This window comes from Micropterus salmoides, unplaced genomic scaffold, assembly GCF_014851395.1.
Source record: "Micropterus salmoides isolate LMB-PRFRI ecotype aquatic unplaced genomic scaffold, ASM1485139v1 Ms_hic_scaffold_16, whole genome shotgun sequence".
NCBI classification, from domain to species: Eukaryota; Metazoa; Chordata; class Actinopteri; order Centrarchiformes; family Centrarchidae; genus Micropterus; species Micropterus salmoides.
Window position 1 is genome coordinate 21,399,827 of NW_024040707.1, and position 24,784 is coordinate 21,424,610.

The 24,784-nt window shown below is 41.1% G+C and overlaps 1 protein-coding gene across 5 annotated transcripts; it reads left to right on the forward strand.

The window, feature by feature from the left end:
• The first annotated feature begins 290 nt into the window (after positions 1-290).
• sycp2 (synaptonemal complex protein 2) lies at positions 291-24,755 on the forward strand. 5 transcript variants are annotated; one of them, XM_038723566.1, is made up of 47 exons: positions 291-395; positions 985-1,064; positions 1,178-1,318; positions 1,408-1,539; positions 1,638-1,742; positions 1,855-1,879; positions 2,371-2,456; positions 2,554-2,648; positions 2,746-2,780; positions 2,880-3,022; positions 3,168-3,220; positions 4,954-4,999; positions 5,225-5,329; positions 5,442-5,502; positions 5,835-5,983; positions 6,081-6,155; positions 6,390-6,476; positions 8,338-8,431; positions 8,711-8,868; positions 9,013-9,063; positions 9,380-9,443; positions 9,543-9,588; positions 9,727-9,806; positions 9,987-10,414; positions 10,499-10,626; positions 10,712-10,748; positions 10,844-10,914; positions 11,016-11,061; positions 11,162-11,205; positions 11,320-11,377; positions 11,648-11,813; positions 11,934-11,998; positions 12,090-12,254; positions 12,839-13,000; positions 16,571-16,729; positions 17,063-17,216; positions 17,976-18,283; positions 19,634-19,912; positions 20,057-20,108; positions 20,287-20,430; positions 20,946-21,139; positions 21,426-21,520; positions 21,870-21,969; positions 22,157-22,215; positions 23,739-23,817; positions 24,162-24,218; positions 24,434-24,755. In XM_038723566.1, the coding sequence occupies exons 2-47, from the start codon at positions 1,041-1,043 to the stop codon at positions 24,488-24,490; spliced, it is 4,962 nt and encodes a 1,653-aa protein (XP_038579494.1). In that variant the 5' UTR covers positions 291-395; positions 985-1,040; the 3' UTR covers positions 24,491-24,755. The 5 variants fall into 5 exon arrangements, with proteins under 5 accessions (XP_038579494.1, XP_038579493.1, XP_038579492.1 ...); XM_038723565.1 differs by having other exon boundaries at positions 12,093-12,254; positions 12,839-13,006; XM_038723564.1 differs by having other exon boundaries at positions 12,839-13,006; positions 24,434-24,754.
• Positions 24,756-24,784: the final 29 nt, after the last annotated feature.

The following is a 24,784-nucleotide window of genomic DNA, read 5'->3' on the forward strand; positions in this document are numbered from 1 at the left end:
TAAAACATAGGTTTTTTTGTCTCTGTTTTCAGCTAAAGGGGAATAACCTACTGTAATCACATGTAGACCAGCACCCAGTTGCTGTCAAAGCTCATGGGTAATGTAGTCGTTGAATACCAAAAAAATTATGTTTGTGATTTGCTCTAATTTGCTATCCAGTCTGAATAGTACAAAATACGCACAGAAAACCCGAAAGGAATCGTTCACTTTTACCCAAAATAATGACGAATATATCCTTTGAGAAAGTGACTTTGAAAATTAGCAAGTTGTCACAGTCTATGGTTGTTACGCGCCTGCGTGAGGAACGAAAGTACTTCGCGCGTTTTTCACTGTTTCAATTGAAAACCTGTCAAATAGGCATCATGCCATATTTGTGTAAGATATTAGACATCACTGTAAGTAACGTTATACGAATAATACAATCTGATAACGTATCCTCAAAAATATTAGTTACTCAGTGCCTGCTGAACGTTAACTTAAGATTTAGCGTTAGCTGGGAGAGGTAACGCTAACGTTAATGTTAGCTAACATTAACAGCAGACATCATTAAGCTAATGGAAATGTAACGTTACTTTTACATTAACATTACTGGGAAGCGGGAGTGCTGGTGCTCCCGAAGTAACGTTAACTGTTAACATACTTAAAGCAGTTACTTAAACTCCGGAGCAGTGAGGCAATACAGGGGACAAGGTTAAAGTTAGATGTTGAACGTAAGTTAGCTAGAAATAGTTTAGCTTATGTCAAACATATGTACATGAAGTGTCGAAAGTAAGTTAACATTAGGTTAATGGTATTGCCAAACAAGTGAAACAAGGTCAACTTAGCTTGTCAACGGTCAACGTTGGTTATCACTAACATTTCGAAAAATCTGACCAACTAGGTTAACAAGTAACGTTACATCGACCATCACTTAGTTATAGAAGTTTATTCCTGTTGAAGAAGCGCTAAGATTGGCAGGTTGATGTGTGCAATTGGCCTTTACAGCCATTTTAAAGACAGCAGAGGGCAAGTGACAGTAAAGCTGATCCCCGGAAGGAAGAATGGCACCGGGACAGAACTCACAGGTAAGGTTAGGAAAGCTTACTAAGATTACTGACACTGAAGTAAGGTTAACGTTACTTAAATACTTGTTGAAGCACTATAATGTTGACAAGTTGGTAAACCTTTTCATGTGCAGTTGGAGAAAGTCATTGATGAGGCGTTAAAGAGTGGAGATGTCCAAGCTCTAGATGTATTCTTGCAAAGGGACATCTATGAGGGGACCCCCATAAAATGTTCCCAACAGTTTCTTTCAAAATTGGATAAACTTGTCAGCAGGGTAAGATGTAGCCCAAACCACACTCACTAACATGCAATAATGCTCAGTTCGTAGGTTCGTAAGAAACTATATCTATGTTGTTTATCTAGAGTTTGGATCAAAATAATACCAAATCAGCGAGTTTGGGTCTTACAATCCTCTACAAGTGTGGGAAAAACCTGGAACTACCTGGTTGTTGTCAAGGGTTGTCAGGAATAATAGCTCAAGGCCTGCTGAAAAAGATAAGTATACTTGTAATAGTTAAAAGCGCACAGTGTGTGAATGCTGTATAGGTAAATGTACTAGGTCAGTTGATGATTGAAAACCTGGTTTTGTGCACATGGTGCATTGGTTTGAGAAATGCAGGCAACTGTGGATCCAGTGTGGCCCACAGTGGGATGAGATCTTGTTCAACCTCTCTGAGGACTTCTTTGATGCCTTAATGGTGAGCTAATGTCTTAAGAGTAAAACACATTTATATTGAAACAGTATACCACTCCTGTTAGTTTCCATAATTTAAAACCATTCATTTGCAACAACCCTCCTACCTGTTACAGGTGGTCCATGATGCAGGCAAGGAAGGTATGTTTGTACATTTCTTTATCTGTATTCCATCCTCACTATGTGTGTAATCGTCAGTTAGCCCTTTTTAGGAGCAATTGCAAATTAAAACTGACGTGTGTATTCCACCTTGAATTGCAAAATGTTAATAATTGTTTTTGAGGCTAACAAAGTATAATATTAAAGCCACACTAAGACTTTAAAATGTTTGTTTGTTCCACAGATAGGAGAGTGTTACATTCTCCTCATGCTAGTGTCACATTTTGATCCCACTGCCCCGCTTGTGTAAGGGCACTATCAAATCATGTGCTCTTATCATTGTTTCGGCGGAATTCTGTTTATATAGACTGAAAGTTTGCAGTAACAGATTCAGGTGGAAGATAATGAGCATTTCTCCCACAGGACGAGCTTCAAAGAACCGCACTTTAATACTTTCATGATGAATCTCAGGATATAAGAAATGGGCTAGTCTCTATAAACATAACATAAAGTCACAGCATGTTTTTTTGCAGGAGCATACAAAATCACAGAGTCCTTCCTGTATCCTGTTGGTCATTTGGTAGTAGACCCCAGAATCTATATCCTGATCCAAAAAGAGGTTTGAAATAGTTTTAATATCTTCTTGATGGAGTAGCATTAAAAGCCACAAGTCAGGTGTTTGCACATAAATGAACTTGTTAATTATGTTCTAACAGGCAATTCGTAAATTTAACTTAATGCTGGACAAAATCCCAATGGAGCTGAAGAAAAAGAGGAAACTCTTAACATCACAGGATGCCTCAGATATTATGTATGTCATGGCAGTTTTGATAATAAAGATCATTATTACAGTTTTTTACAGTGTCCACATGCTTTTGAACTTTTGCTGGTTTATCATATTTTTACAGGACCAAGCTGGCTGGTCAAATATTGGAGGCAGGTGGTAAGGTGTTTTTTTTTTTTTCTGTGTGAATATTGCCATCTTCACCTAGAACCATACACAGACACAAAAAAAATCAACAGCACAGTCTGTTTGTGTCAGATTACGACTTGCAGATAGCCCTGATGGAGGCATTGTGCAGAATGGCCACTCCTGACCAGAGGAAGGAGCTGGCGGATCGATGGTTCAGCATGGAACATGTGGCCAGCGCCTTTGTCATGATTTGTGATTCCGAGTTTGAGACGGTAAGAACTTGTAATTTATCCGACTGCATTGCCTTTGCCTCATTTGTATTTGTGTTTTTCTTGCACCGCAGGGGTCATATATTGTAATAATATTAAAACAGGCTCTCTGCTACATAGACTTTGATGTAAATATGTGTGATTTCAGGATTGTCGCAAGTTTCTGAACTTGGTGAATGGGATGCAGGGAGACAAGAGAAGGTACACAGATATCATAACTCTTGACTTGACGTGGTTACAGTGGGGCCAAAAAGTATTTAGTCAGCCACTGATTGTGCAAGTTCTCCTACTCAGAAAGATGAGAGAGGTCTGTAATTTTCATCATAGGTACACTTCAACTATGAGAGACAAAATGAGAAAAACAAATCCAGGAAATCACATTGTAGGATTTTGTAAGAATTTATTTGTAAATTACGTAATATTAAGAAGCTCTTCTGTCCTCCACTCGTTACCTGTATTAATGGCACCTCTTTGAACTCGTTATCTGTATAAAAGACACCTGTCCACAGCCTCAAACCGTCAGACTCCAAACTCAACCATGGCCAAGACCAAAGAGCTGTCGAAGGACACCAGGAAGAAAATTGTAGACCTGCGCCAGGCTGGGAAGAGTGAATCTACAATAGGCAAGCAGGTTGGTGTGAATAAATCAACTGTGGGAGCAATTGTAAGAAAATGGAAGATGTACAAGACCATTGATAATCTCCATCGATCTGGGGCTCCACGCAAGATCTCATCCCGTGGGGTCAAAATGATCATGAGAACAGTGAGCAAAAATCCCAGAACTACACGGAGGGACCTGATGAATGACCTGCAGAGAGCTGGGACCAAAGTAACAAAGGCTACCATCAGTAACACACTACGCCGAGAGGGACTCAAATCCTGCAGTGCCAGGTGCATCCCCCTGCTTAAGCCAGTACATGTCCAGGCCTGCCTGAAGTTTGCCGGAGAGCATATGGATGATCCAGAAGAGGATTGGGAGAATATCATGTGGTCAGATGAAACCAAAATAGAACTTTTTGGTAAAAACTCAACTCGTCGTGTTTGGAGGAAGAAGAATGCAGAGTTGCATCCCAAGAACACCATACCTACTGTGAAGCATGGGGGAGAAAACATCATTCTTTGGGACTTCTGCAAAGGGGACGGGAAAACTGATCCGTGTTAAGGGAAGAATGAACGGGGCCATGTATCATGAGATGTTAAGCCAAAACCTCCTTCCATCTGTGACGGCCTTGAAGATGGAACGTGGCTTCCAGCATGACAATGATCCCAAACGCACCACTCGGGCAAAGAAGGACTGGCTCCGTAAAAAGCATTTCAAGGTCCTGGAGTGGCCTAGCCAGTCTCCAGACCTCAACCCCATTAAAAATTGGTGGAGGGAGTTGAAAGTCCGTGTTGCCCAGCGACAGCCCCAAAACATCACTGCTCTAGAGGAGATCTACATGGAGGAATGGGCCAAAATACCAGCTACAGTGTGTGCAAACCTGGTGAAGACTTACAGGAAACGTTTGACCTCTGTCATTGCCAACAAAGGTTATGTTACAAAGTATTGAGTTGAACTTTTTTTTTATTGACCAAATACTTATTTTCCACCATAATTTACAAATAAATTCTTCAAAAAAATCCTACAATGTGATTTCCTGGAATCTTTTTTTTTTATTTTATTTTTTTTTTGTCTCATAGTTGAAGTGTACCTATGATGAAAATTACAGACCTCTCATCTTTCTAAGTGGGAGAACTTGCACAATCAGTGGCTGACTAAATACTTTTTGGCCCAACTGTGCATCACATCCTGGACTGGTATATTGAGAAAAATAAATAGGATTGACTGTTGTAGTCATAGTTCTGCCTCTACAGCAATATCATGCACCCATAGAACACATGCAGTGCAGATGGTACATGTGCATAACTAATATCCTGTCCTCTCTGTAATATAGAGTGTATTCCTACCCTTGTTTGGAGGTCTATCTGGACAAGTATGAGGTCAGTATCAACATAATTGCCATGGTTCAAAAAAGGCGAGGAAAACAAAAAGTAAAGTAACAAGTACAGATTTTGTCTGTCAGATCAAGAAGCCTTTTCCTTTCTTGGTACTATTAACTGTTCATTTAAGAGTTAGGAGTGCTTGCATGTTGGGTGTGGAATGCCACAATCCATGACGTGTGTGTAATAGCAGATCTGCTGAAAGGATTGTGGTTATGTTGTCAGCTGCTGATGCCCGCTGATGAGAAGCTGGAAGAATACTGGATAGACTTCAACCTTGGCAGCCACAGCCTCTCCTTTTACTTCTCTTTGACTGATGAAGAAGCGCGGGTACCTCAAGATCATTAGTGAAAGTGAAAATCAAAAAGGGCAACAGTTACATAATCAACAATAGACATATATCTGTTAGAGCCTAATGCAGAGTGTTTTCCCCTTTATGTAGGAGGGCCAGTGGGAAACGATATGCATCAACGAGAATGAAGTCCAAAGCTACACTGTTACAGGTAATCAAAGCACAAAGACCGCTGCGTTTACATTTACTCACTTAGCCCTGAATATTTCACCCAAACACAATTAAATGAATCGTATTATGGTATTCCATGCATCCGTCCATACGTGAATAGATAGAAAAATAGCACCACAGGCGTTTTGATGCAGTAGGGAACTTGACTGCTTTAGTCCAAAAACAATCATAGCAGATTGATCTAGAGTGCTAAATTTTATGAAGATAATATCCCCTTTTGATGTGACAGGCCATGTCTGTTGAGTGTTTGCTTACGTCTGTGTGTGTATGTGGGAGTGTGTTACTATAATACACCGTGTTCTTTATCTCCAGAGGAAGGCCGGAGGCAAGTCTTGCAGTTAAAGCTGTCAGAGGTGGTGGTCGTGGGTGCGGTGGAAGGATCGAGTCTTACCATCCACTTCAGCTCCTCCCTGGACGTCATGCAGGCTGCTCGTAGCATCTATGGCCACAGCAAAAACAAAGTAGGCCATGGCTTATTCATTTCAATCCTTACTGGCAACAATATTAATAAGAAAAGTTATTTGGCGATTTGCATTAACAAGCGTCTCTTCCTGCCAGGGCTTTGTGGGAAAGACAGGCACATCTGTAGTGAAGACTACAGTAAAAATTATAATGGAAGAGAACAGCTGCCAGGTAAACAATGGTCTGCTTAATATACAGCTATGATGTGATCCGTGTGGTCATTACAAATGTAGAAAAAATGTAGTAAATTGGAGAGAGTTTGGGAGGATGCATGTTTATGGAGCGTCTGGTTCCTTTTTGAGATTGCTATGGTTTACATTAATGTGAGATTATATCAGAAGAACTTTTTGAAAAAGCTTTCTAAATGTGTTTATTTGTTGGTTCTGCATGCCACTCTCAATGCAGGTTGTTCCGGAGAGTCAGGTGTCCCTTGGAGACAGTGAGAAAAATACTGCCCCCTACTGTTTATCTGTCTCATCTACACCAGTACAGGTGAAAGACTGTTTTTAAATTTATGTTGAATCAAATATGTAGCAGTTTGTAAAACCTATGGATTGTGTACATTAACACAATCCATAGATTTGTCAATAGAAACTGTCTTTTCAGTGATAATAATTCTAATTCAGTCAGTTATTTTAAGTACATTAGATTTTGAAATAACTGGTTTTGTCCAGTTATTACACTACTTTGTATAGAATGATTTAATGTAACAATACAATATAACACAATTGTGTTTAATGCCTACGTAAGACTCACCAGTGGATTGTTTGCAAGAAAGAGGATCAAGGATGGTTACGAGGACTTTAAATTAAATCATCAAACTACTGTAATAGCTGCATAAGAAAATCCTACTATATCACTCAAAACGTTCAAGTGCTGGTTGCAGTTTATGTCACCTGACACTGAAAGGTCAAAGCCAGTAAGGGGCGTAGAGAGCAGGGAACCAACCATGGCGTGTTCAAGTATTTTTCCCATTGCCAGCGAAAAAACTGAGTGCTTCTCAAGTCTCTTATTTGTCTTTTCCTTGATCCTCTCATGAACCGGAAGTTGTTCCGCTCCGCCATCTTGCAGGCCGTCCCAAAGCTCTTATTTGCGCTCCGAGGAGCGATCTCTGAGGAGCTATGAGCGAGGATACACCACTGCATCCTTCGCGGGAGTCTTTTACTAACTGACACGCCCCCTTATTGGGTAGCCGTTATATTGATTGGACGCTGCAGCTGATCGGACTAATCTGATCAACTTTACAACTTTATATATTAAAGTCAGAGAGAGTCGGAAAGTCTGTCTGCATGAAACACGTTTTACATAATTTATCATTTCTATTCATATGTTTAGTCCAAATAGACAACAATAAAACATAGTAAACACATAAGGAGTCGGACAAGTCACTAAACTGCACCAAAGTATCTAATGAAGCGAGCAAAGCATCTGATGAAAGCAGCCAGCGGCTCTGGAAGTAAAATCAACTGATGAAAGTGAGAATGAAAGCGCTGCTACGCTAAAAAAAAAGCGTCAGATTGATGGAACACAGTGATTGATCGATGACGAGGGATGTGACATGCACATAAAATGTATGTAGCAGTGTTAAAGGATATCAGTAGAGGATATAAACGAAAAGCCACAAACTGAGCGTCACCTTTGATACAAGTTACATCATTTCAATTTCAATTTAGGCTAATAAATCCCTAGACACCATAATCATATTCTTGGTTATTCAATAACGAATTTACATTCAGATGAACAAATGTAAATTGTAGAAATGATCCTGTGCCTTTAGGCAGGACGTATGAGTAACCATTTCATTTTTCATGTGCAGGTGTTTGTTAAACAGGTAACAGAGAATCATGCTGCTCTGCACTGATAACTGTGAGACTTTATTAGTAACAGTGCACATGAAAGTAGACACAAACTTCATCAAAAGTCTCTACAACTGTTAAAGCCGACTGACAGCTCACCGTGTGATCAGCTGCTGCCGTCATCAGAAACGGACGTCGCTTTATGTGAAGCTTCAGAGGAAAGGACATCTCATGTCTCTAAAAACATAATTCCTCGTTTCTTCTCTCCTGGCTTGCGTCTCTCCATGCATCCCCGGTAGGCGGGACTAAGACGCAAGGAAAAGACGCAAGTGAGGGAAACGTGGATGCAATTAAGAGACTTGACAAGCACCCACTGAATACCTGTATACATGCAGAAGCTATTCTAGCTACATCTATTTTCCGTCTATATGTGCTCCCATGCTATTAACTTCATTTGGAAATCATTTATGGGATTGTTTCAGTATTAGATTTACATTTTTAATCATTTAAGGAGACCACATAAAAGATTCAGTCAGTCATTCTGATTTTCCATCCAGATGGTGACCCCAGCCAAGATGAGGATTTCAGAGTCTACCACCTTCAACAGCAGTGTGCGTGGTGACAGTTCCCTCTCTGCTGTGATGCTATCCAGTAGGTGACACTTGAAATTGTCAAGAAATGCTCTCGCATCAGTTACAGTGTAATTGACAAATAGATTATTACTGTCTCTAATTCACATGTATCAATATTGTCATGTAATAATTGATATCCACAATATTGTGGCCCAAACAAATCCAGGAAGTTTGTCCCGCCTGATGGGAAGCTCCTTATACATTTATTACTTACCTTCTTATTGTCCGTGAAGATAAATTAAAGCAAGACATGTAGATTCAATTCTCAACTATGAAATTGTTATTTTCTCCCTTTAAGACACTCCTGCCAGGGTTAAAGGGAAGCCATCTCTGGAGATGGTTCGTTCATGTGATAAGCAAGGGGAATTTTACCTGGGAGAGCTAAGGACGACCACTAAGACCTGCAGTCTTGGCACAACACCTAACAGCGCAACAGCAGGTGGCATGTTAGAGCAGGTATGACACGTACTGAATAGACTGCATTTACCATACTACACACATACTGCTCAACATGTGACATCACAGCGTGCAAAATATAATCTTGTTATTGATTTCGGAATGTTACCTTCATTTCCTGGTATCTGTGATGCATCTCTACAGAGCACGGCTTCCAAACAGACCAGTAAGGATAAGGTTGGCAAACACAAAAAGGTATAATCAGTGTTAATATAAATATAAATAAAGTTAAGCTAGTAATTGTTGTCTACTTTTGCACAATCATTATATACTTTCATTATATGAGGATATGATACGACTGAACTACGAGCATATTACTTTTGAATCTTTTTAATGACTACATGTAGGTCCCTAACCCATTCTCCAAACAGTATTTCTCTTTCAGCTGCAAATCTGGTAAAAAAATTGGCATGACACTCCTGTATGTATTTTCCATTTTCATTCAGTGGAAGGAAACCAAAAAACAAAATAAAAGATTTGGTTGCATTTGTTGTCTCTGCTTGTCCTACAGAACATACCAGTGGAAAAAGCAGCCGATATAGTTCTTGCTGGACAGGGAGAAGAACAGGCTCTGGGTATTATGTTGCTATAGTGACTTTGGCTAGGCCCAGAAATAGAGCTACACAGTTATTCGTCAGACTCTTGGACCCACCGCTGATTTCTTTTACTTACAGAGCAAACTTTTGTGCCTGACACCCAACCCAGAACCGGAAGAAACATGTAAGTGCTGTGAAAGACCTCCACACAAATTGGCAAATCTACTGCCATCAGAGAAGGCAGTCTGATTGGTGATGTTGTGTGTATTTGTGTTTATACTGTTTTTGTTTATCTTAACATGTTTATTTGTTAAAATTGCAGATCTTCTAACTGGAGCAAACTGTCAGTTTCTGAAATGCTAACGATGCCCACACAGAAAATCAATTCTCTGCCAAGACCTGGTAAGCTAAGAAGTCATCCCATATCTTTAATATCTATAAGATGTCACTTCATGTTTTGAATATTAAGGCTAGTAACACACAAAACCTAGTTAGATTAAATAAAATAGAAAATTATAGATAGAAAAACAGTGTCATTTTACTTTTATTTTGTTTTTAAATTAAATCATTGTTTCTCTTTAGAGCCTCATCCATGTTCTGCACAACAGCAGGAGCACCTGTCCTCGACACAGCGATTGTCAGTTCCAGTCCTCGGCCCAATCAGCGAAAAGCAACTCAATACCAAACTCACACAGCGCCTGCGGCAGGTCCTCCGTGAGAGGAACCAAGATCCTGCACCTCAGGAGCCTGCTGCACCCCAGAGAAAAATGTTGGGCATCACAGAGGACTCTAAAGGCAGAAACTCTGTGGACTGGTGTGCTTCCACAGTGTGCACTCCGAAAGAGCAGCCGGCCCAGAGTAATGGCCCGGCTGAAAGCAAAGGCCTGATGTCAATGGAGGCAGATGCTGCTCTAATCAAAGGTCCAGCCAAGGTCTCCACAACCAAATCTCTGCAGCAGCAAAAACCACCTAACATTAAGGGTGAAACAAACCTGTCAAGCAAAATTAAGGTGTGCATTGTTAGCTTAATGTCAATTTTGAGGTTATTAATGTTGGGTGTTGTGATTATCAAACCTTCTACTGTCTCTACTCAGAGAGATGCAGAGGTTGCGGGCAGCATGGTGAAGCTCATCTCTAGTCGCTATGAGATTAACTCCCAGTCCACAGCAAAATATACTGCAGGAAAAATCCCTCCGAGCTGGAGTCCTCCTATTGTCAACAGGTTTACACACATTATTGATTGAATGGCTACCTTATGGTGCTGTAGTAAATGTCATTTCAAGCATAACTGTGTATTTTTGTACTAGGCCGACCTTCAATATGAGCTGGTTATCAACTGCTAAAGTAAGTGATCATACATAAGTGATTTATTGTGAGGAGTAACTTAAAGTTACTTTTCTCCTGCTTGATTAACTAAAGATGATCTTTACCTGCTACAGAGAGATGTATCTGGAGCAGTAAGCCTAATGAAATCCTACAGCAAAACCACAACAAGTTCTATGAGGCAGAGGTAATATCATTCAGTTAAAATATTTGATGTACATTTGGACATTTCAGTGGTTGTGAGTGCATTTTAGGATATATTTAATGCCTTTTTTTCTATTTGTACAGAAAAGATATATTTGCATTTAACATTGATGTACCATTGAGCATTGAGGTAAATACTACCAATATTTTTTGTTTTATATCTTTCGGTGTATTATCTGAGTACTTGATATGCCACCATAATGTTTAAAGTCTGTTTTATTGCTCTTTAGGGAAAGGACAAAACCTTCACTAACACTTCTGCCACATCGAGCAGGTAGGACATTTTAAGATGGCCTGTGGACTTAATAGAGAATTAAAATTGCAATGTATACTCATGCATAAGATTTTATATTAAACTGTCTAATTTCATATTTCCTATGTTTGACAGTGGCATCCATGACTCAGTACCCCTCAACAAGACCAAGGAAGGACAACCTGTGGCAAAAGTATACTTTATAATTTTATTATAGGTGTTTTATTATAGGAATTAAAGTCAAAGCTGGTAGAGACTGTCTGTCTCTGGCTGTGGACCTGTATGTGCTTGCTGCATCTGTGTTCATGTGGTTCCACTCTTCCACTCCAGCGCACAAATCCTTAACTTTTTGAAAGTTATGGTTTACACTTGTTATTAGGGCAAAAAATATGCAACAATCACACTGAAAATAATTTTTCTGTCTATGTATCCTCCCTGTTTTCCACTACCTTGTGTGTTGCAGGAGAAGCGGCATGTGAAGAAGCATCTGTTCAGTGACACAGACACAGACCATGCCATGACAGACGTCAGCTGGTTGAGGGAGTCAAGCAGGAAACCCAAACCCAAAGTTACCAAATACTCCAGGCAGGCGCCTATCAAACCGAAAGCTGTGTCACCTCATACTTCATGTAAGCCATTAAAGCCACACATTCCTGCAAATTTGTCACCTTAATTCTGGATGCTGATACAATTAATTAAATTGAGACATTAGTTTTTCCATAAACAGAATGGGCTTTCTGTCATTGCAGATGAATCCCCGGATTTACCCCCACCCTCTCAAAAACCTGTAAACTGCAATACCAAACGCAGTAAGGTTAGGCACTAGTGTTGTGTTTTAGAAATAATGTGCTTTAAGCCTGTGATGCACTATCCTGTTCAACCACAGTGTGTCATTGTTTAATCAGAAGAAGCCTGGTGTGAAGGAGAGAGTGGAGCAGCCAAAGAAGACTGTGAAGCCAGTGGCAGCAGGCAGGAGGCCCCAGAGAGCAGCAGCTGCCTCAACCAAGAGCTACAGGGAGCCAGACACCGATGACAGCCAGTCAGAATCAGAGACGCCTCTTGTTCCCAAGGCAAAGACGTCCCTGTGTCTTATGTCACCTTTTAAAAATACAAACATTTTTTATCCTCTTTTGAAACACAAATAACATAGTTACTGTTCTTAATTTGTATGAACACGCCTATGAGACTAGGTGTGTTCTGATGTGGACATCCTAACTCCAAATCACACAAAGAATAATGAGACCATATCAAGATGTTACATACATTGTTGCGCTGCTGCAGTGCAGTGAGTACTGTACAAACATGGCCCCAGACACTCTTATTAAATCTTGGAACACCTTGTTTTCACAGAAAGTACTATTCCTCCCCACACACATACATACATAAACTTGAGAAACAATCATTTTTGAATTACATTTTCTCCTGAATAAGTGAATGGTAGTTGTTACTTGTTCAAAAGACAAATGCCTGGAAATACTTGGTGTTGAGCACAGATTTTAATCAAGCTTGACACATAAGAATGTAGTTGGGTGGGATTCTCTCCATGCCATCGGGAGCACACTTTCTACTGCTATGTAATATTAAAAAGAGCAATTAATTATAGTGCTGTTGTTGCAAATGGACTAAAATCATACTGTTCTTCTATTAATAATAGCACTCCTCCACTAATCATCTGGAGAATGCTGAGAAATCTCACGAGGCTGCTCGAGTTATAAATAAAAAGACTGCCAGCAAACAACCAACCAAAAGTGATGTGAAGCTAGAGAGCAGCAATCATAGCAGCCAGTCGGAGTCAGAGGAGCCACCCACGTCCAAGGTAGAGGTCAGTGAGTTTGTATTTCATGTTATCCTGATGAAGTAACCATTGATTGTGCTTGCCATAAAGCATCTGTACGTCTGAATATATCAGAAAACATATCCGCATCACCACATGCTCATACTGTGAGCTACAACTACAGAGCTCCCAGCGAATGCAGTTTTTCTTCGGTCAACATATCGTTTTTTAGAACATACAGTCCCCTCCAAAAGTATTGGAACGGTAAGGCAAATTCCTTTTGTTTTTGTTGTCCACTGAAGACATTTGGGTTTAACATCAAAAGATGAGTATAAGACGAGTTCAGAATTTCAGCTTTTATTTCCTGGTATTCACATCTAGATGTGTTAAACAACTTAGGACATACCACCGTTTGTCTTAAACCACAGCATTCTTAGGTGAGCAAAAGTAATGGAATAAATAATCTTTAAGTAAAGAACATTTAATATTTGGTGGCATAACCCTTGCTTGCAATAACTGCCTCAAGCCTGCAACATCACCAAACTGCTATTCCAGGCTTTTACCACAGCTTCTTTCAGTTTTTGTTGGTTTCGGGGTGTTTCTCCCTTAAGGAGGTGAAATGCATGCTCTACTGGGTTAAGGTCAGCTGATTGACTTGGCCAGTCTAAAACCTTGCACGCTTTACCCCCTGATGACGTCCTTTGTTTTGTTGGCAGTGTGCTTTGGGTCATTGTCCTGCTGGCCTCTATTTTTCTGCTCTCTGAGCCTTCTTCGAACAGTGGATTGTGATACCTTCACCCCTGCACTGTGGAGGTCGTTGGTTATGTTACTTACTGATGTTTTGGGATTTTTCTTCACATCTCTCACGATATTTCTGTCATCAACTACTGTTGTTTTCCTTGGCCGACCTGTTCGACGTCTGTTGCTCAGTACACCAGTAGTTTCTTTCTTTTTCAGGACATTCCAAATTTTTGTGCTTGCTATGCCCAATGTTTGTCCAATGGCTCCTTTCCTTCTTCTCTCAGCTTAACAATGGCTTGCTTTTCTCCCATAGACAGCTCTCTGGTCTTCATTTTTGTTTATCCTCTTTAACAGGAAATGCAGTCTTTATAGGTTTGAACCAAGGATGAAAATTTAGACTGGTCTTTCAGAGCTAATTAATGTTTGGACAATCAACCTGCGACCCTGTACGCAGGATAAGTGGTTGAAGATGGATGGACAATCTACCTAAAAGGCAACACCTGAGCAACAAGAAACATCTGTCAGTCACATGTTCCAATAGTTTTGCTCACCTGAAAAATGGGTGGGTTCAAACAAAGGGTGTTATGTCCTGAGTTGTTTAACACATCTAGATGTGAATACCAGGAAATGAAAGCTCAAATATCAACAACAACAAAGGAATTTGGAAGTCGGGTACAGTGCCCAAGGAGTGGCAGACTGGGGTGGTGGTTCCCCTGTTCAAAAAGGGGGACCAGAGAGTGTGTGCCAATTACAGGGGTATCACACTTCTGCCTCCCCGATAAAGTCTATTCCAGGGTGCTGGAACGGAGGGTTCGGCTGATTGTCAAACCTCAGATTGAAGAGGAACAATGCGGTTTTCGTCCCGGTCGTGGAACAACTGACCAGCTCTTTACTCTCACAAGGATCCTGGAGTGGGCTTGGGAGTATGCCCATCCAGTCTACATGTGTTTTGTAGATCTGGAGGTGTATGACCGGGTCCCCCGGGAGATACTGTGGGAGGTGCTGCGGGAGTATGGGGTGAGGGGGGCCCATCTCAGGGCTATCCAATCCCTGTACATCCAAAGCGAGAGCTGTGTCCGAGTACTCGGCAGTAAGTCGGACTCTTTCCAGGTGAGGGTTGGCCTTCGCCAGGGCTGCGCTTTGTCACCTATCCTGTTTGTGATATTCATGGGCAGGACATTGAGGTGTAGTCGTGGCGAGGAGGGGCTGCGGTTCGGGGGGCTTGGGATCTCGTCACTGCTTTTTGCGGATGATGTGGTCCTGATGGCATCATCGGTCCGTGACCTTCAGCTCTCACTGGATCGGTTCGCAGCCAAGTGCGAAGCGGTTGGGATGAGGATTAGCACCTCTAAATCTGTGGCCATGGTTCTCAGCAGGAAACCGGTGGAGTGCCAACTCCAGGTAGGGAATGAGTCCTTACCCCAAGTGAAGGAGTTCAAGTACCTCGGGGTCTTGTTCCCGAGTGACTGGAGACTGGAGCAGGAGATTGGCCGGAGAATCGGAGCAGCGGGGGCGGTAATGCACTCGCTTTACCGCACCGTTGTGGCGAAAAGAGAGCTGAGCCGTAAGGCAAAGCTCTCGATCTACCGGTCGATGTTCGCTCCTACCCTCACCTATGGTCATGAAGGCTGGGTCATGACCGAAAGAACGAGATCGTGGGTACAAGCGGCCGAAATGGGTTTCCTCAGGCGGGTGGCTGGTGTCTCCCTTAGAGATAGGGTGAGAAGCCCGGCCATCCGCGAGGAGCTCAGAGTAGAGCTGCTGCTCCTTTGCGTTGAAAGGAGCCAGTTGAGGTGGTTTGGGCATCTGGTAAGGATGCCTCCTGGACGCCTCCCTAGGGAGGTGTTCCAGGCACGTCCAGCTGGGAGGAGGCCTCGGGGAAGACCCAGGACTAGGTGGAGAGATTATATCTCCACACTGGCCTGGGAACGCCTCGGGATCCCCCAGTCAGAGCTGGTTAACGTGGCTCGGGAAAGAGAAGTTTGGGGTTCCCTGCTGGAGCTGCTCCCCCCGCGACCCGATCCCGGATAAGCGGATGAAGATGGATGGATGGATGGATGGACAAAGGAATTTGCCTTATCGTTCCAATAATTTTGGAGGGGACTGTATGTTTTTGAAACAAACTCACACTGGCAGAAAAACAACAAGGGGCGGAAATCAAATTGTCTTTTGGCAGACAATAACCAAAATAAAATTCAGCCATAGGTAACTTTTCTCTGCTATACACGTTATCTTACACCTGAAATTCCGAACCAAGGTCTGAACTAAGGTTTGTGTTTTTGTTAACTTTTGTTATATTAACATTTGATCCGGCTAGTTTTGGTTTCACATTGCAGTGTATGTTGTTTATGTGTACTTACCCAGGTTAAATTTTTTGCTTGTGTTTTCCAAGGAAAGGCGTAAAAACATATTCCATTATGCGGTTTCCTCCCCAAACGATTGTGTGACCTACTATGGCAGTTCTTGATTTTTAAAATCACAACAGAAAATCGAAACACAGCCACCAACTTCCCAACAGAAAGGCAGCAGTATCAAATGGGATCCTCAAACTTTGGCAGCATAAATAAAATGTTACCGATAATTCAACACGGCACAACCTCAACTTCACAGCCCCTATAGCCTGCCAGAATCCAAAAATGTTTTCACACTAGAAAGGAACCAAACCAACCACTTTAAACAATGGTTTAATTTGATCCAGAAGTACAATATACAAAACGTATGGTAGGTTGCTGATTATGTTGTTTGCAGTGTGGATGTACAATATATAATTTTTGAATGTGGTCACAGTGGAAATCATTTCAACATCATAGTGGTATTAATCGTCGACTGTTGCAACGATATTCCATTCACTTTTGGTTTGTCTGCCAACAGGAATGTTTTGTTGGCCAGCAGGGGAAAAATGAGAAGACCCGTTCAGGGGTTCCAGAGGTAAAGAAGAGAAAAAACACCTCCTCTGAGCAATCCACAGATGCATACAAGAGACTGGACAGAAACAACCAGTCAGATCTGAAAAAGCCATCTGGTCTCAAGGTGGGAGCCCAGCCCTCTATTTAGGTCACTCTAGCTTACCTTTCTAAAAGTATTAGCCTATGTGAATTGAGCACATCTGATAATTGGTTTATTGTGATGATTGACTTGTAATGACCAAGATGATTTGTGCTAGCTGGTCAAAATGTTATGGCAATTACAAATGGCTTGTTTGTTTACAAATAGTGTTCCCAAAAACATCCTTAAAGCCATTTCAGTAAAAAATGGATACATACTGTATCTACATCCAGCATACTCATTTAACTTTAAAAGGTGAAAAAATATCAAGATGTTACTTTTTAGCTATATTAAGCTCTTTATATTATTGTTTTTCAGCGGCAGAGGCCTGAGAAAGTTGTTCCAGAAACGTCGAGGTTAAATAAGAAAAATGACGTCCCTGCTCAAGAACACACGGCTACATTGAAGGATTCCTGGGCCGCCCGCCAGACCTCGTTTTGTCCATCCCCTCCTTCCATTGAGAGGATGAGATGTAAGACTGTGGAAACCCACTTAGCAACACCAAAGTTAGATAAGAGTCATTTGACTATTTTGACATCAGCTAATGTCTATTACATGTTTCATGGTGGTTCAAATGGCTTATTAATTCCAGCACAGTGGCCACATATATTACTCGATAGCCCTTCTGACACTTTGGTTCCTAAACTCTCCCATTATTGGGAACATTGCTTTTGTGTGAATTCTGCTTAAGTATAGTATAAAATTATATAGCAAGATAATGTTTGGTTTTCACTTTGTGTGTCGACCCTGCACATTTACCTAAGTATCTCAAGAGTGAATGAAGGCGCCAGCCTTTGGAGATTATTCAGGCTGATGTAGGGACTGACTTCATCTCAGTCCTCAGGGCTGCTTAAGTAGAGTCCAGTTTAAATAAAAATCACTTTTATTTCCAAGGCCAGAAAGAGGATTTGATTTTTTCCAACCTGGAATGGATACATGTAAAAAAGAATCTTCTTCACCTAAAACCCAAATGACTTTATATTTATATTAACCCATGTAAAAGTACAAAACATTGTGTGTATTCATCTACATTTGCACTAGATGTATTTTCACTCTCACCACTGTTATGCAAAAAGTTTTGAAACTCTTACATAAATGACCCAGTTGTTCTCTGGCCTCTTTACTGTAAATTGATATGTAGAAAAGCATGTATATATAGTGACCTTCTACTCTCTGTCCAACATCTGAGGCCAGCTGTTTGAACATCTGTGCTTATTTTGGATCCTCACAGCTGCTGAGAGGTCAGCCCCAACCTCTGGGTTGACCTGCTCCCCTCTGCTCACCCCGCGGGGATCTCCACTCCCTCCTTCCCCTGACCCTCTCTGCCAGGACACCCCCTCGCCAATCCTGCTGCTCCCCAAACCTCGCTCTACGGTCAGCAGTACAGGAAACTTCAAGACTCCCTCTTTCTACAGAGCAGAAAAGAAGTGCAGCTCATCCAAGACTCTGTCCATCCGGTCTGTTCCCTCTCTCCCTTCACTGACCCCTATAGGTCAAACCCCTGCACTCGGGGCTCCCACTGGACCTAGTGCAGCAGAGGTAAAGCAGCATCTCTCAGACACCTTATGTAGATCTCAAGGCCGAGATTTAATGTAGCATAATGCCACATACTCCCTTTCACCCTGATGATATATCTGGGCAGCTTAGTCAATAATATCTTATCATTATGTTAATTGCAACTGGACATTATCTTAAAGATATCTAACAACTCATCTCAGTCTCCATCAGTTCACTGGGGCAACATCACAGAAACTTTTCCTCTTAACTTAAGTTTGAAATTTAAAAATTCTATCTTCCTATTACGTAAGCAATTCCTAAACTCATGGCTGTGTCCTATCCATAGATTGTATCCTATAGCAGATCATTTATCTTATCTTAAGAAATCCAAACTAGCACTTGTCTTGTCATGTCTGCATCTGTGTTTAGAAGGTACTGCCTGTATCCTTGAAAATCATTGTGTCACTTTTCCTGGCTTCGTTGTAATTGCCATACAGACCTAACAACAGCAGTAACAGCTATGGGACAGGGTCTATGTTATCCTAACTTAGGATTCCTAACTTAGGAAATTCTTCAGTTAGGATGGTTCTGTAATAGCTAAAATCTTATACTAAAATAAAATAGTTTTTTTTAGATAGATTCTTTCCTAAATGCAGTTAGGAAACATGTTTCTGTAATACCAAAAATCCTAAATGTCAACTAAGATAAGATAGGATTTTAGACTTAGGAAGGTTATGTAATGAAGCCCCCTGGTATTTAACATCTTTGAGTGATTCACAAACCTTTACACCCCATGGCAGTCATTGACGTCACTGCATTCATGTGAGAATCTCGAGTAAAATGAATGGAGGTGTGAATTATTAGATAACTGAATGCCTTCATAAACGGTAACCTAGAATTTTAAGGAAGTAAGTCTGTGACCTAAGCATTGCTGGTTGAAATTCCCAGACCAGCTGAGAAAATGCGGGTAGAGAAAGTGAAATAGTAACAGTCCGTCATCAACCATTTTTTAGGCTTGAGGTTCTCTCTTTAGGCAGTTTGGTTATATTGAATCTCCATGTAACCACGAGTCTGAAGTGGCCAGTTGAGAAATTCAACTTTCCTTGATAAATACATCATGTAATTATGTAGAACATGTTGGAATTGCACGTGATGATCTGAATAATTAAGTAGCATGATTTAAATGACTTATTTAACTCCAGGCACAGCAGATAATAGCTGTGCAGCATTTCATCTGTGCCTCTTAATGCATTGTTGAAAATGTCTTTCCGCTGTCACTACTCCATGACAGGCATGGCGATTATATAACCACAAAATGAGTTGCCATATTTCTTCTCGTCCATCGTTTTCCCACCACTCTCTGTCCGTCTCCACTCTTTCGTGTGTTCCCAGATAAGTCCAGTCCAGCATGGCCTACCTTCCCCATCTCAATCTCCTTTGTCTCCGTCCACTGTCCCTCTGTTGACATCCACACTCCTTGAGCTACACAAGCCGTCCATGCCCTCTGCTCCTCAGTCACCATTCCCTGAAGACACCGCCGACCACGGCCACAATTATGGCTTTAGTAAAGTGTCTTCAGTATCACTGAGCCAGTCTACTAAGTCATCAGTACTCACTACTAGAGTTGAGGACAGCCCCACTGCTGCCATGGCCGTCTTTCATAAAAAAGAGGTACGGCTTTTCTTCACTTTAGATTTTGTGATTGATTGACTAATTGACTTGATTGACACTAGTGAAAAAAACTCTAGTGAGTTACTGAGTCGTTGGCTGTAGCCATAAAACAAACGACTGATGCATTACTGTCCGTCCTGACAGAAAACACCACCTTCAGACCAAGGCCTAAAGCCTGCAGAGCTTCATATGTCAGGTAAAAGACCTTTTGGGTTCTTCGTGCTATTTGGATTCCCCAGTTGCTACAGTCTTACCCCACAGCTAGGTCTCCCCTACACCTAAACAACTTTGCAATTCAAATCAATATTAAAATGGGGATCCACTGTAGAGGAAACCCCTGCTGGATACTGGGTAATGTGTGGTTCTTGTTACAGGACCCAGTCGCAAGCGACAAAACTTCTCGTCCAGTAATTCCGAGGAAGATGAGAAGGAAGAGAGGAAGAAAAGCAAACTTAGAGAGCAGCGTTCTCCTCGGATGAAACCGAGGAAGTTGTTCAAGTCCTGTATGACATGTCCTGGTGGAGTAACATCTATTGAGACATCAGCGCCTAGTATTATGAATGTCACCACATTAGTTTTTTAACAACATGAGGAATGTGTGCCATCATTTCATAAACCAACAACATGTTTTTGTTGGTTTAAATGTTTTGTGTGATACTCTACAGTTAAGGTCAGCTGGCCCTATCTTAATAAGTAACTTCTCAACCCATCATTTATGTCCTATATGCCAGTGGTTGTCAAAGTGGGTGTCCTTGAGGAGGTTCAAGGGGGTCCCCAGCAAAAAGGGAATACTATATTTTTGTTAATTCTATCCATAAGTGGCACAGTGACAGGATGTGTGACTATTTTATTTTTAAAATAAAAGATAATGAAATGTGATAATGGATAAAAGCATAGCCAGTATGTGAAGATGTTTGCCTTCTTGTTTAGTTTTGGAAGAAATCCCTATTTTCAACCTGTACCATTTAAACGTTTTTTGAATTCTGAGTTTGTTCCCCCTAACGGACCAGTGGATCTGTCTGTTACTCCCCAGTCACTGAGGTGTCTGCTGAGGGAGAGGTGAGCCGGGTGATATCTTCTTCCCACGCGGTGAGCTCCAGTCATTGGGAGGCTGAAGTGGGGGATGGAGACGTCGACATGGACGAGGATTTGGAGTTGCCAAAAATTGCTGTAAACCCGAGAGACCTGTGCCAGCAATTCAGCTCTGAGCTAAAGAAGAAGTTCCAGGTTGGACGCACACACAACAACACACATTAAAATAGTTCCACAGTAATAATATTATGTAGTTACCTACCTACCTAGTTCCCCTTCTTCTGAAGCAATTTCAAAGGGCACTTTACGTTTGCTGTGTATTTGTGAATGCAGTGACTATGTTTTTACACTTAATATATTCTCACATGTCTTGAGCACTTCATATCTCTTGTCAACTCTGTTTTCATAATCCTGAGCCACTGAAATGTTGTTAAAAGATGGCTTTACTGAACCACTATCTATTTAATGTGTCTGTGTTCAGAATCGTTACAAGATGATGGAGGTTTACAACAAGCAGTCTTTGAAGACCGTCCAGCAACATGTCACCTCCCTCAACATGCAAGTTTCCAAATACAGGTCAGTTAGTATGTAGTGAATGTTGTAAAGAAAACACAAGCTAGCTTTGCCATTCCATATTGGCTAATAGATTACAAAATTAATGTGCAAATTTGTCATTTTGTTTACGATTAAGATACAGAATAGCACAATTTGATGGCCGCTTACCCACCAATATAGTTACTAGAGAAAACCACTGCACAGTCAGCAGCCTGTGTTAATTTCCCAAAGCGATTCTAAGTTGATGTACATAAGTACTTGTATGTTTTATGGGATCCAGCTGCACATTGTTCTGTATTTCTGAAAACGCACTCTTAGCCTTTCAGTTTAGCTTTCTACTTCACTGGTTAATTCTCTTTTCTCTGTACAGGACTCAGAGGCTTGAACAGGTTCAGGAGGTCCTCTTGGAAGAAATCCACAAGTTGGAGCAGGATGACTCTGTGCTGAAAAACATGGAGAAAGACCTGACTGTATGTCACTTTCTGTCTCTGTCACACACACACTATCGCTGTATAACATTTTGGGGGAGAATGTGGAAAGTGATATCATTAAAAACACCATACAATATTCTATTATGAGACTGGCTCTAAATATGATGTGTTCTTCATGTTTGTTTGACCAGTGTCTGATCAGCGTTTGGTCTCTGTTCCCTCACAGTTGTACTGGAAAAAGCAGACCATGGCATTCCGTTCTTACCAGGAGCTGGAAACCAGGAGGTGAAATATATGCGTGCGCGCGCTGAAAGAACCATGTTGTTAGTTTGTTGCTGTTTGCCACACTCTCAATGTAGTGCAGTGCCCACAAGCCTAAACCAGATACTCTGTAAAATGTTGAATAACACTTGTTTTGTTTTTTTCTTTCTGTGAAACATGGGATTAAAAAGCTTGACTGGAAAATCATTTTTTCCCCTCAGGCTTCATCATAAGCTAGATACGCACCCTACAGCACAAGCTATTTTTGAAAGGGATGTGGCCAGTGCTTCTTCATATGACTTTGCTGAATTCATTGATGTTTATTTAGCAAACATTCCCCTATCATTACCCAGCCTCATCTCTCTCCAGTTGACCCCATCGTTTCATCTATCCGTACTGAGTGTCTCAGTTCCTTCAGCTGTAAAACACTGTATATATTATAGGGATGCACCAAATGTTCGGCCACCGAAATTAATCAGCCGAAAATAGCGAAAAAAGCACTTTTGGTGTTTCTGCCTAAAAAGTCAAAAGACCAAAGAAATTTTTAACGAACAATTACGCTGACATGTCGGCAGTGTGGAAGCATTTTAAAGTGTCTGAGAAAGACACATAAATTGCCGTTTGCAGTCACTGTTCTATTGAATTGTCTCCTAGTACATTCACTCCATCTGTGGCTGAATTCTGATCTGACCCGCTTTGAGTGTTTCTGTCACTCATTTGTGAGAAGGCGATTAAGCTAGACGCACCTACATTTGGAGTGCACACGTATTTAAGCCTTTATGGTAAATCCACTGAAACGGACCAGAGCGAGCTGACAGGCAGGTTAGTGACTTTATCCTGTCATTTTCTCTCTTTACAAAGAAAAGTGTTACAGTATGAGAGTCCTACCTGAAGAGAGGGTATTAACCACACACAACATTATTTATCAAATTGGGTTGGAGGGTACACGTGAAAACGTCCAGTTTTCAAAATAAGGTGTCTATACAGTATGGAAATAAGATTAACTGGATTATATTCACAGAAAGTATAAAACATTACATGTGTCCATTAAAAGTAATCATCATTTCAGTACATCCCTATATATTATGGTACCACAACTGCAATACACAGATTTTATGTGAGATGATGACATCGAGTGACTGTCAGTGGTTTTCAGTTCCTTTTCATCTTGCTGGGTAGTTCAATTTTGAGTGATTCTGCTGTCACATAAATGCACAAAACTTTACTTTTCAAATGAGATCTGTGCTTCCCCACATTCATAGATTTGTGGGTTTTCTGCTTTATCTGTTAGAATTCTTTTTTGATTCTGAATCACTTACATCTTATGAAGGGGTCAGTGGTGGACTTTATATTAAGCTACATCTAAAAACCATTTTGACTTGACACTTATTAAGAAATACTGCATTTGATGTTTATCAGTGTTCCCCATGTTACCCTCAAACCTGCAGTATATTTACTGCTTTCCTTTACCTTTAGTTTGTGTGTTCTCCCACCTTCTTCAGCTGTCCCTCATTTGGTTGTGTAACTGTCTGTCTCCTTCCCTCCAGAAATGAGACCCTGAAGAAAGCCCTCCAGACTAACGCGTGTCAGAGCTTGGAGTACGAGGAGAGAATCTTCACATCCCAGGTCTGAACCTCCGGCCTAAATTTTACAGCTGACATTTAAAATGTGCTTCATTGGGTTGCTCAAGTGTTAGACTTCTAATAAGCTGTGTAAATCAAGAGCTCAGGTAGCTTTCAATGAGGAGTATTTATTTACAGTTCATCAACCTATTTTTTTTTGTCTTTTTTTTTTTTTTAAATAGAATGCGTCACCTCTGTCTGTCCAATCATTTTTTGCTGAGTAGCCTTTATAGTGTTTAGCTTATCTCATTGTCACATCATGTGTCAGCTCGTCCCCTGCTTGTCCTGACTGTGTCATATTCTATGTTGCTGCTCTTTAAACTGTGCTGCTCCGCCTGCTGTTTTCAGATGTGCCTGATAAGAAAAGACATGAAGTCAGTTCAGGACAGACTCCTCAGTCAGATGGTGAGTAGACATAACATAGCTCAAACCTTCAGCGTGGATTAGAACAGAACAGTCAGGCTGGTTTTATTTTGTGTCCTTCACTCTGTCGGCTGAACAATGCTCCTTTTAAAGGCCGTACATAGCGTACAGTGCTTACGACTCCTACGATATTGTGTAAGATTTGAAATGAAGTGTCTCTCCTGAATGTTTCTTTGTGCTTGTGTACCTTTTTGTAGCAAGAGGGGGAGCTCGAGAGTGTGAAGAGAGGTCTGCATGCTTTGTTTTTCCCCTGATGGAGCCAGATTTAGAATTGAACAAAGTCCCGGCAAAGGTCACTACATTATAGACAAGGTGGTGTATTTCACCACATGATACACACTGTGCTGTGTACTTCAGCTCTGCTGATTTCATTTCAAAGTGATTGCCTGAAGTGTTTTCCTGGTTCTGCTTTTATTGAATGTGGATGTGTTAGGTTTATTCTGACCTGGATGTGTTGTTGCCATGTTTGTTTTTTATTAGTTTTAAATGTTAAATTATTCTGATATTTATTATTTGACATTTATAAATTCAATCATTTTTAGTGTTCT

Coding starts and splice junctions, on each gene's coding strand:
- sycp2 (XM_038723564.1), top strand. CDS start 1,041: ATGGCACCGGGACAGAACTCACAG. Junction 11,206..11,319: donor ACTTCTGCCACATCGAGCAG/GTAGGACATTTT, acceptor TATGTTTGACAG/TGGCATCCATGACTCAGTAC. Junction 17,217..17,975: donor TTCCATTGAGAGGATGAGAT/GTAAGACTGTGG, acceptor GGATCCTCACAG/CTGCTGAGAGGTCAGCCCCA.